This window comes from Pinus tabuliformis, chromosome J, assembly GCF_031772625.1.
Source record: "Pinus tabuliformis cultivar Carrire ecotype Pingquan chromosome J, CPIR1, whole genome shotgun sequence".
In the NCBI taxonomy this organism is placed as follows: domain Eukaryota; kingdom Viridiplantae; phylum Streptophyta; class Pinopsida; order Pinales; family Pinaceae; genus Pinus; species Pinus tabuliformis.
In genome coordinates this window covers 1,340,430,949-1,340,443,719 of record NC_142295.1, presented here as the reverse complement: position 1 = coordinate 1,340,443,719, position 12,771 = coordinate 1,340,430,949, and the positions used below count along the sequence as shown (strand labels likewise).

Here is a 12,771-nt window from a genome sequence, read left to right as displayed (position 1 = left end):
TCTCCTTATGCATACCCCACCAACAGGCAGGTTTAGCATGCAGTGCTAATTCTAGTGCTTGGAAGCGATGTGCTTCAGCTACTTACCTTTCAAATTCATCCAGAAACAGATCAACATCATTCAAACCATCATAATGTGGAAGATTCTTTACCTCAATTGAGACAAATGGCAATGATTTGGTGATCATATTGCAACACAATGTAAATACTTCATGCAACTAATTTTGCCAGTGTTTGAGCTCTTCATTGGAATCTGAGGTGCAGGAACTATCCTTGTCCCATGCAATTCATCCATCAGTTGTAGGATTGAACCAAGCTTTGAAGATGTGCTTCATGTTCCAAAAATTGAACCAAGCTTTGAAGATGTGCTTCGTGTTCCAAAAATTTCGATAAACCTGCTTTCAGTCTATCAAATCACTCATTCCAGCACCAGAAAGAGAGTGGAATTCACTCCATATGCAGTGAACATATATAACCTACATAGAAACTCCAAAATTGCAACCAGTGAGGTAAACAATGGAGCTAGACTGTATACATTTTCTGAATTTACTGAATGTGAATCCTCCTTATTGCTTACACATGCTGATGATAGTAGTAGGATTTGGCACGAGAGGTTTGGTCACTTAAATTACAGGTATATGAAATAGCTAAGCAAGCATGAGATGGTGGAAGGCTTGCCAAATATCAGTTTCTCCAAAGTAGTTTGTGAAGGGTGTGTCCTTGGCAAACATCCTAGATAAAAAGTTTCACACCGGCAAGACACACAGAGCGTCCTTTCCTCTAAATCTGATCCATAGTGATCTCATGGGACCTTTCCCTCATCCTTCCATCAACAAAGAAAGGTATATGCTTACATTTATTGATGATTTCTCAGGGTACACTTGGGTGTATCTTCTCAAGGCCAAATCTGAAGTTTTTGCGCACTTTGAAGATTTCAAAGCACTAGTTGACACACAATCAGAGAGAAAGATCAAAGCCCACTGTACAGACAATGGGGGGGAATATGTTAACACAGCACTTCAGGACCTTTTCCTTGAGTCTGGCATACAGTTGCAGCACACAGTTCCATACACTCTGCAGCATAATGAAGTTGCTGAGAGAAAGAATCGATCTCTCAAAGAGATGGCTTCCTGCATGTTGCATGCTAAATCACTACCTCATAAGCTATGGGCTAAAGCACTTAATTTTGTTAACCACATCTAGAACATATCTCCTCGTAGATCTGTCAAGGATCAGAACCCCTTTGAGGCTTGGAGCGGCGCTAAACTGGAGGCCACCCACTTCTGTGTTTTCGGCTCCTGAGCATGGACCAGGATCCCCTTTGAAAAGAGGAAATCTCTTCATCCACAGAGCATTGAGTGCATATTTGTTGGATATATGATGGTGTTAAGGGATACTAACTCCTTATTTCCTCTATGGACAAGCTCATCATTGAGCGAAGTGTCCAATTTGAGGAAAGTCTCTTGCATGCACCTCAATTGCCGCATGCAAACACCTTTTATCTACCTCATGACCAAGATGATGACTCAGTACACTCAGATGCAGATACAGAGCATGCAAATATCGAGGTAGAGCATGCAGCTAGAGAGACAGAGTCTTCAGATAAAAATCCAGTGCATTCATATGATGATCCACATCCAAGCCCAGATCGGGCTTCCAACAGTGAATCAACTTCCCCTTTCATAAATCAAAGAACAAGGAGCTTAAGTGAGATATATGCACAAGACCATCCAGCTACTAGAAATGGTCTTATGGGGGGATAATTTTGATCTGTGGAGGACTAGCTCAGAGTTTGTTGAGCCTCCTCTTGACCTCACTACCACTGAACCAACACCATCCTGACATTGTCATTTGGTTCAGTCTTCTGATCTGCAGTCTTATGCTGAGGCTGTTGGGCATCCCTCTTGGGAGTCTACCATGGAGGAGGAGTACAACTCCCTCCTAGAGAACCAGACCTGGGATCTATTCCCCCTTCCTTCAGGAGGCAAACTTGTCTGATGCAAATGGGTCTACATGACCAATAGTGCTGTAGATGGGCAAATCACCAGATAGAAATCCAGGCTAGTAGCCAAAGGCTTCCAGCAAGTGCATGGCATTGATTATGATGAGACATTTGCTCTAGTAGCAAATATGGATTCCATATGCCTTTCACTTGCCATTGCGGCTACCAAGGGGTGGGAAGTACATCAGATGGATGTGAAGAATGTCTTTCTTCACAGAGACCTATTTGAGAGATCTACATGGAGCAACCACATGGTTTCATTCGGGATTCATCTTTGGTATTCAGACTGAAGAAGTCTCTCTACGGCCTTAAGCAGGCCTCGAGAGCTTGGTATGTGAAGATGGATTCTTTTCTCTTATCACAAAACTTCGAAAGATGTAAGTCTGATCCGAATGTTTACATGCTCAGGACACATGACTCTCTTCTTATCTTAGTTTTGTATGTGGATGATCTCCTAATCACCGGCTGCTCGGCTTCAGCCATTGCTGCAGTTAAGAGGACCTTGCATGATAGGTTCTTGATGACGGACATGGGTCCATTACACTTCTTCCTTGGTCTTGAGATTAGCCAGGATGCCACAGGAATCAAACTCTCTCAGGCTAAGTATGCCCAAGATCTCCTCGAGAGATTTCACATGATTGACTGCAAGCCAGCACCGACTCATTTTCTGTCTGGGGTCCACCTTGAGGATGGAGGTGACACTCCATTAGTTGACAATACTCTCTACTGATAGCTAGTGGGGAGCTTACTGTACCTCACTCACTCTAGACCAGATCTCTCATATGCAGTAGGGGCAGTTTCCAGAAACATGCAGGAGCCGCATGAGCTTCACTGGAAAGCTTCCGAGCGCATCCTCCGATATGTGCAGGGCACCATCACCTTCGGGATTTACTACGCAGCAAGCACTGCATTGAATCTCCTTGGCTTCAGAGATTCTAATTGGGTGGGCGACAGCATTGATCACAAGTCCACCTCCGGATATTCACTTAGTCTAGGGTCTGTCCATATTTGTTGGTTAAGCAAGAAGCATGCTGTTATTGCTCTCTCTTCAGCTGAGGCTGAGTACAGAGGAGTAGTCAAAATCACCATTCAAGCTCTATGGCTACAACACTTCCTCACTAAGATGGGTGTCCAGTTCCACCAGCCCATTGTCATTTGGTGTGACAATGAGATCACTTTCAAATTTTGCAGGGATCCAATACAGTGGCAGTGGATGAAACACATAGAGATCCATATGCACTACATCAGAGACTTAGTACATGATCGGGTCATTAATTTGCAGTTATGTCCTTCAGTAGAACATTATGCAGACATCTTCACCAAGACATTCACTGAGCAGAAGTTTCACTCTCTGCGTGATCGTCTTGGAGTGAAGAATACAGTTGCATGGAAATTGTCTTTCCTTTCTCTTTTCTTTTGATTACATTGTATTTTGAGGGTGGGGGAGGGGGGTGGGGGGTAGTTTCCCGTGAGGTTTTCTCTCTTTCGTCAATTTTAGTACAAGTTGCACTGTATTTTGGGTGACCTTTGGCCTTAGTTTCCAGGGCCCATTTTCTATTTTCCCCCATAGTGGTGTTCAGGGGGTGGGGGGGGGGGGCGGGGCGTTGGAGGTACTCACACCTAAGACCTTCATTACTGGCACATGCAGACACTTATTTAGAGAATTTACTGACATGAAAGGCTTCAACATTAGAATCTTCACTAGATTGGTGCCTTTGACTATCTGGGCATGCATGAGACTACATGCAAGATCCTTTCTGCATGATTTACTCCTTGATTTGCTCCTCCTTTCACTCTACATCTGCCTAGTTCTCTCCGAAACTTATTGTACGTGTTGAGTACTCTCATTGATCACCACTATGGCGCATTACCTTGGGATCTTCACCCAGTAATGCTATATCATGAGCATTGTAACCTATTTTCTGAATCAATCATTCTTTTTTGTTCTTTCAATTCTTTTAGTGTTTTTGCTCTACAAATTTCAGTGTTCAACCTTTACTAGCTAGATTCATCTGTGCAAGTTTTGTAACACATTTACAAGACAATGGCAGTCTATCCATACAACGTTTTTTGAATTGACTGGATAACTATTCAATTTTTTACCGTTAAATGATACATAAAGGATGGCTATCAAATGGTACCGTATTCTTTGACAAAGACAATGGCGGTCTATCTATATAACTTGCGATGGTGAAATTTCACCACTTTAGGATTAAATGATAAATAAAGGATGGCTATTGAATGACACTGTATTCTTTGACGAAGACAATGGCGATCTATCTATATAACTTGCGATGGAAAAATTTCTTCACTTTAGAATTAGTATATTGAAGGTTATATAATGTTACCCCTATTTTCAATAAACATAATGGGTATTTATTTCCTTTAATAAATACAATGATATTATATTAAAAAAACCTGAATTCCCCTATGGAAACTATTTGACAATAAGAAATATTTTTATGTAAGATTGTAGATGGAAAATTGATTTTTATTAAGTTCTCAAAAGTAAACTTGACAATGTAATTATAGAACTCCAATTTGAATTTATAATATATTTAATTTATATCTTGCACCGTGAATGATAAAATTGGAACTTAACATATCTAAAATTTTGTTTTGAAAAAATTAAGATTAGACATATTTTTAAATCATTTAATTAATTGAATTAAAATTATTTAATTAATATAGTATACTTTATTATTGTTTTTAAGTAAAAGGGCGGATTGTAATTTTATTATTTAAAAATATAATAAAACCGCCCTGTGGAATTTTACCTTTCATTTTCATTATACTGCAGATCTAACCGTTAATTGTTGAAATCAAGATATTTTAAGTGGCTGTCCATACGCAACATCTTTAATGAATCATGCTATTTTATCTGAATTTCCATATGCTTTAAATTGAGTTACCATACTCAATATCTTTACATCTTTAACGAATCATGTTATTTTAACTAAATTTCCATACGCTTTAAATTGAGTTTCTATAAACAACATATTTAATTAGGAATTTTTTTCTTTTAAAATCACATGAGAAGACACTCTAATGAGAAAAACATGTTTCAGATAAAGTTTAAGGAAACAATTTGAATTTTAGGTTAAGTTATAAAGTTATTATTATAATAATGGTTATTAAATGAATAAATTATAAATATATACTCAATTTTAATTTAATTTATATTAATTTATTTATTTTAATTTTAAATTTAAAAATTATTTTAAAAATTAAATCTTTGGAAATGTAAACTATTCCCATCATTTGTTACTATGTCAGATTTTTTTCCATTATAGTTTTATTTGTGCACTCAGGCATAGATTTATTAAGATATAAATATACCAGTTCGCATTGAGAATGGATATGTTCGTATAACATAAAATAATTTCAAAAGTTATACCAAAATCTTACATTTTTGAGTAGTTTAATCAATAAGCACAAACTAGAAACACAAAATAGGAAGAAGAATAAAAGGTATTACTCTCATAATCAGTGGAGGATAAAAATGTCCATGGATTTAGATCAAATAACTGCCCAATTCCTGTGCACCTTTGAAACACGTCGCTTCCACCTGTCCATTATTACGCAATAAAAGACAGAAAAAAACATAGCGCCTCTCAAATTAGACTGGACGACAACTAATGAATCGAAAGAGGAAGATTTTGTGAACCCAACAACAAAATATGATTGTAAAAAGGAAAAAAACGAAACGCCTATTATAATTAATGGTGATGTACGTTCCTTCCTATTTTACGGACTCACTAACGCATAAAGACGGGTATATCCAATTCCAATACGGATTTCAATTGTTTTACAAAGGTTTATTCTTTTGAATTCCATGGATAACCGTTAAATTTTGTTGTGTACCGTTAAAAAATAACGCATAAAGTATTAAAGCCAATTATAATAAATTGAGGATGGACCATCCTTCAACTGAACGGTTACTATTTCAAAGAACAGAAGACGGACTATTTCGTTGAAGGATGGACCATCCTTCAACTGAACGGTTACTATTTCACGTAAATGTTTATCTATTTCATTGACTCGCCAATAGAGATGTGTATATCCCATTTCAATAAGGATTTCAATTTTTTTCACAACAATTCATTTTTTATTTTTGATAACCGTTAAATTTGTTGTGTACGTCTAAATAATCACGCATAAATAACCATTGCTAGTGCTTTCTTTGACCAGGGCAATGACGGTCTATCTACACAAGCCAAAATTTCTCCACTTTCCTATTAGTTAGCCTTGTTATAATGGGTGACGTTTAATAAATACAATGATATTATCTTGAAAAAGTTTGAATTCTCAAATGTTTGGATGGAGATTTTATAGTAAAAATATATATAAATTTAAAGTTTTGGAAGGAAAATTACTATTAGGGTGTTTCATCCTTTTAATAAATTCAATGGTATTATATTCAAAAAGTTTGAATTTTCAAATGGTTAGTTGGAGGTTTTATAATAAAAAATATATAAATTTAAAGTTTTGGAAGGAAAATTATTTATTAATTAATGAAGATTTTGCGAATATTTAGTCGACGTGTTTCGAAGAAGCAAGCGTGGTTCTTCAAGATAATATGAAGCGACAAATCTAAGAGAAAGGTTAAATAGGAAGATAGGTCATCCTAACTGCTAGAAAGAAACGACTAAATTTCACTAAACAGAGAAATTTATAATATTTATTAATTTATGTAAACAAAATTTCTTCACCTTCAAATTAGTTAGCCATGTTATAATACGTGGCGTTTAATAAATACAATGATATTATATTAAAAAAGTTTGAATTCTGAAATGTTTGGATGGAGATTTTATAATAAATATATATATATATATAAATTTAAAATTTTGGAAAGAAAATTATTATTTTTTTTGACAGAAACGGGTATGGTATGATTGTATTCCTCTTGGGCTAAATGCCAAAAATACTGATTACATAGAGGACTTCTGTGTCCTGGTGCGATTCACTTCTTTGAGTGAGCATGCCTCTAAAACTTGTAGACTTCTTTCTTGATATAACGTCTATATTTTTGATTTCTGAAATATTCCCCCACTTGGAAATGCAGACGAATTGCTTTAAAAGTAAACAGTAGAACATGGCAACAATCAGATTAAGGGATGGGATCCCATGATTCTTCTTTGTCTTTCTGCTTGATCCCTGTTGGAAGGAGTGCAGCTTTATTGGCCTCTTTGTCCGCCTCTTTATTGAGGACTCTCAGCACATGGAAGTAGTTTATCTTCTGGAAGCCTTTTCCTAGGCCCTTGATTCTAGATATCAGTCTTGTTAGCTTGAGGTCCAGCACTAGGGAGTTAGATATCATAGCATTTATAATAATTTGTGAGTCACCAATTACATTAGCTTCTTCAATGTTTATGTCTTTGAGGACCTTGAGACCTTGATAAAGAGCCAGGGCCTCAGCTTGAATACTTGTTGTATGTCCAAGCCCCCACGCGAAGGAATGGATTTTTTCCCATATGGATTCACGATGACACCTCCTGCACCCGCTTTGCCCGGGTTTCCCTTTGCTGCCCCATCAAAGAAAAGAGAATGCCTTGAGAGCGACTTGAGCCAATCTTGAAAGTCATCTTCAGATTTTCTAATTTGCCAGTTTTTGATAGGGAGACTGATTCTGTTTGCTGGCTGGAATTGTAAGTCAAGTATGGAACCCCAAATAATATCTTGTTGGCTGAGGTTGGTATCGTCTTTAATATCAACAAGGCATTCCTTGATTTGGCATTTAATTTTGATTTCTAGAGCCTTGTTGTTCTGCTTTGTGCTTCTGAAAATTCTTCTATTTCGTTCCAGCCAAATCTGCCAGCAAGTGATCTTTGGAAGATTGGCCCATGCTGCTTTAATTACCTGGTTTTTAGGCGGCGGACCTGGGTATCTGGCTACCCAATTGGAGAACAGCTCCACAGTGGAACAAGGCATCACAAAATTGGAGTTCAGATTCTACGTGAAGGAGCGCCAGAGTTGTTTGGAGAAGTTGCATTCGAATATTAAGTGTGTGACTGATTCAGAATTGTTATTGCACAGCGCACATATAGATGGCCCGTGGAACCCTTTTCTTTGCAGATTGTCATACGTAAGGATTCTTCCATGGCAGAGTTTCCAGGCAAAAAAATCAATCTTTGGCCATGAGGGAGTGCGCCAAACTCCTTGCCAGGGCACTGGATCAGGAGCTACGTGTGGTCTTTCATTAATTTTCTTGTATCCCATAGCCACCGTGTATCCTCTGTTTGTCGCACCCCAACCAATCCGATCCTTTTTCCACAGATGCGTGGGAGCCAGGCCGTGGAGGTGCTCTAATAGCGTGTTCCAATCGCTGCGCAGGTGGTCCGGGACTTCAACAATTTTCCATCCTGTCCAGGTCGAGTCTCGCCAGAGAGATATGTCCCAGAGAGTGCGCATTCCATTTCTTTCCATCCAGATTCGCAAATCTCTGTTGGAGGACCTGTTTTCAATAGGCTCCGCGTTCATTATTTTATCAGACCATATACTAATTTTTCTGCCATTTCCAGGGATCCAAAACGAATGCGTTTTGATTAACTGCCCTGCTTTTGCGTACAACTTGAGGAATGGCGAGTTCTTCAATTGGATTTCATTTTCTAGGCATCTTAACCGCGATCCTCTGAAATATTTTTTCCATAGAGCCAGCTGGGCCCATCCAGGTTTGGGAGCAATTATTCTCCAAACTGTCTTCGCTGCCATGGCCACATTCTGTTGGCATATCTTTTTGAAATTCAGTCCACCTTCCCACAGCGGCTTGGTGATTGTTTCCCAGCTGATGAGTGGAATTTTCTTTTCATTCAGCTTTCCTCCCTTCCAGAAAAACCTGCGAATAAATTCTTCCATTTTATTTAGTATAGTTACCGGGGCGAGAAGTCCTGCAAATTGGAATAAAGGGAGGCTGGAGAGCACAGACTTTATAAGCACTGACTTGCCAGCAGCGTTGAGCCATCGATAGCCCCAGGATTGGATCCTGGATTTGAATTTTTCAAGCTGAGGTTGCCAGTCTTTGATTGAAAGTCTCTTGTGAAAAACAGGGAGGCCCAAATATTTAAATGAGGTCCAGGAGGCTGAGGCTGCAAAACCCAGACAGTTAGAAATGGCAGAAAGAATCCTGGGCGAGGTATTCCAGCTGTATATGTGGCATTTGTTTATGTTAAAGATGCTGCCTGAGACCTTTCTGAAGACATCCAGGGCAGCTTTAAACTTAAGAGCGGAGGAGAGGGTGGCGCTGCCTAACTATGCTTTTGACCCCTCTAGCTATACTTAGGCCATTGATTTCTTGATCTTGCATCTTTTTTTCTAACAGAAAGCTGAAGACAGAGGCTTGGATGACAAAGAGCAGAGGAGAGAGAGGGCATCCCTGCCTAAGACCTCTCGAAGCTTTGAAAAATTCAGTGGCCCTACCATTTACAAGCGGGGCAATCCAAGGCTCTGAGATGCATGCCCGGACCCAATTTATGAAATTTGTTCCGAACCCAAATTTACACATGACTTTTAAAAGAAAACTATGATTAACTCGATCAAAGGCATTTGCTAAGTCGAGTTTGATCACCATACCTTGTTCCTTTCGAAGAAGACTTGAATGTATTGCCTCTTGAACTAGCGTGAAGTTGTCCACGATTTGCCTTCCCTGGATAAAGCCTCCTTGATTTTCCAGAATGATTCTTGGCAGGATGGGCTTCAGTCTATTAGCAATGACCTTGGTAATTAATTTGTACCCAGTGTTGCAAAGTGAGATCGGGCGAAATCTGCTAAAGTTATTGGCGCCTTTTTCCTTTGGAATGAGGGCTAAGAAAGCTGAGTTTGTGCTGCCTCCTATTTTCTGGGAATTTTGAGACTTTTGTATCATTTTGAAAAGGTCCTTTTCAAGAATCGGCCAACAGACTTGAAGAAATCTGGCGGAGAATCCATCTGGCCCCGAGGCCTTGTCCGGGTCCATGTCAAAGAGGGCCTTTTTCACTTCCTCTTTAGTGATTTTGGCCTCTAGACTCCTGTTCATGCGGGGGGATATTGCTTGAGGGATGATATCTAGCAGCTCTTGGTGTTGGGGCGATTCCTGATCATCACTGTACAAGTTTTGAAAATGGGAGAAGGCTGCCTTCTTGATGTCTGCGAACTCCTTGTGCGTGCCATTGTCTTCCTTGATCTCAGAGATAGTGTTAAAACATTTCCTGGCCTGGGCTTGCTTATGAAAGAAGCTCATGTTTCTATCACCTGCTCTGAGCCACAGGTTTCGAGATTTTAATCTCCAATATTCTTCTTCGGCTAAGCAGGCCTTGTGATAGCTCTGTTGCAGCTTGTTTTCTTGATCAAGCATCTCCTCTGTGATTGGGGCGCTCTCCATGTGGGTTTGATGAGTGGCAAGAGAGACTTTGATGGCTTTCCTTTCTGATGTTGGATTGGAGAGGGTTTTGGCCCACAGTTTCAAGACTCCTTTAACCCTTCTGAGCTTTTCCTCCCAGATGAAGAAGGGAGAACCTTTGACAGGCTGACTCCAGCAATCTTTGACTGTTTGCATGAAAAGGGGCTCCTTTACCCAGAGAGGACTAAATCGAAAAGGGATGGGGCCCAGATCTAGGTGGGCAAGGAGCTCTAGCTTTACAGGTTTATGATCCGAGACACTGCTAGCAAGAATGTGCATTCTAGGTTCTAGACCAAATAACAGAAAAGAACTTTGGATGAAGAATCTATCTAGCCTGGCAGCAATATGTCCAGGGCCTACTCTTTTGTTTGACCAAGAGAACTTACCTGAAGTGGGTTTGATGTCCAGCAAATCCCAATCTTGCAAGAGATCCTCCGCCCATTCTCTTGCCGGATCTCGGACTGCGCTTCCTCCCCTTTTTTCAGTCGAGTGAAGTGTGAGATTGAGATCTCCAACAATGATTGTATTTTCCAAATTTGTCTGATCTGCCTGTTGTCTTATAGTGTCCCAGCAATCCTTTTTCTCCCGGATATTAACTGGGGAGTATACATTGAAGAGACTGAATATTTCCTTTGTATCGAGATTCTGCATTTTTAGCAGCAACCAATGAGTGTTGCTCGCTTCAAAGATGAGAGCATATTTATTGGGGTTCCATAATGTACCAATCCCTCCCGAGGCACCCCTGGCTGAGACTGCTCTTGCTTCGCTTTTGGGCCACAAATTTTTGCTTGCATGCAGGAAGATTTTGTCTTCCAGCTTGGTCTCCTGGACGAGAAGTATATCTGGGGTTTCTGTTCTTATTAGGTTCCTTATGGCTTCTTCCTTAACTTTTCTCCCCAAACCTCTGCAATTCCAGGAGATGACCTTCATTATTTATGCTTCTGGTGGGCTCCCTTGGAGCCTTGAGGCTGATTTTTCATCATTTTGGGCTTTGAGGCTAGCAGTTTTTCCAGAGTTGGTTGACTGCCCTGTAGCTTATCTTTATAGGTCTACTGCTCCCTTTTTTCTTTGTCTGTTTTGCGGCCTCTTGCAGATCTTCTTACCGAGCTTTGGGACTCACCTATTTCTCCTTCTTCTTCTGACTCATCGGTTTCTTGCCTTTCTTCCTCGTCCTCAAGGGCCATGCCTTTGGGGTTTTCCACTTCTTTGGGGGAAGCTGGGGGTGTGCTTTTACTTAAAGAGTCTGGATCTTGAATTTCTACCTCTGGAGTGCCTTCTGATGGCTGGCTTAGAGGGTCAAATTTGTTTTCTTGCGCCTTTTTGGGAGGGGGCCTTTGGACATTTGCCTGGGGATTGCCTTTGCAGGAGGGGCCGCCCTGTTTCTGCCCCTTATGATTGGCTCTTGCTCGCCTGACTTGGTTCCAACCCTCTTCATTCCCTTTCTCTGTCTCTGCATTGGTCGGGCAGTTTCTAGCGAAGTGCCCATACACGTGGCATTTCCTGCATTTGAATGGTAACTGTTCATAATCCAAGATCTGCACATGTGACCAGCTGCCGACTTTGATTTTGATTGCCTCTGGTAGACCCACCTCTAGATCCACCTCCACACAGATCCTGGCACAATCGTATTGATCCTTGTTGCTTGCCCGATCTATGAATTTCCCGAGGGAGTTGCCGATGTGCTTCATGGAGTCCCAGTTCCAACAGTGAACTGGCAGATTTGGGAGCCGAACCCAAACCGGAACAGCCTTGGGGATGTCGACCGCCGGGTCAAAATCCGGGGTCCATTTATTCAGGTAGAGGCCCTGAGGACCCATGAAATACGGCCCATTTCGAAAGATCAGATCTTTGTCTTCTTTGGAGGTAAATTCGAAGAGAAAATACCCTCGCCCTAGAAAATAAGAGGTTACACTTTGGCTGATCAGAGGCGCCCAATTCCTGTTAACCCATTGCTCTGTGGTTTTCGGAGAGGGCCAAAGTCCCGTAAATTGGCCAATAAGTCCACGATCCGCCAGCGACAAAGCTACTTGCATGGGGGTCTCCGGAGGCAAAGAGATCTCAGGGATTTCATCTAGTTTCTTGACGAATTTTGAGACGTCACTTCTTTTCTTCGGAGGCAGGCCTGCCAGGAGCTGATGAAAGGCTTCAGCTGCAGGACCAGAGGGCGGATCTTGTCCCTGGGTTTCCATCTGATCAGACCCTGTGCCGGCCGCCACAAGGGCAACACAGCAGCAGCCACGCCCAAGCCAGAGGGTCGATTGTCTGTTGATCCGATCGGAGAAGCCTCAGAAGGCTGGGAGGGCGTAGGATCAGAGCCCATAAAGGCGGATCTCGAGGGCCGAGGGCGTGCAGAGCTCCCTGTCATTCTCCGGCAGCGTTTTTTTGGAAAGAAAATT

At 40.9% G+C, this 12,771-nt stretch overlaps 1 protein-coding gene across 1 annotated transcript; it reads right to left on the bottom strand.

The window, feature by feature from the left end:
- Nucleotides 1-7,953: 7,953 nt before the first annotated feature.
- On the bottom strand, nt 7,954-12,564 carry LOC149232327 (uncharacterized). Its single transcript, XM_089381883.1, has 3 exons — nt 11,496-12,564; nt 9,571-11,277; nt 7,954-9,086 (listed from the first exon to the last, which is right to left on the bottom strand). The coding sequence occupies exons 1-3, from the start codon at nt 12,562-12,564 to the stop codon at nt 7,954-7,956; spliced, it is 3,909 nt and encodes a 1,302-aa protein (XP_089238009.1).
- Nucleotides 12,565-12,771: the final 207 nt, after the last annotated feature.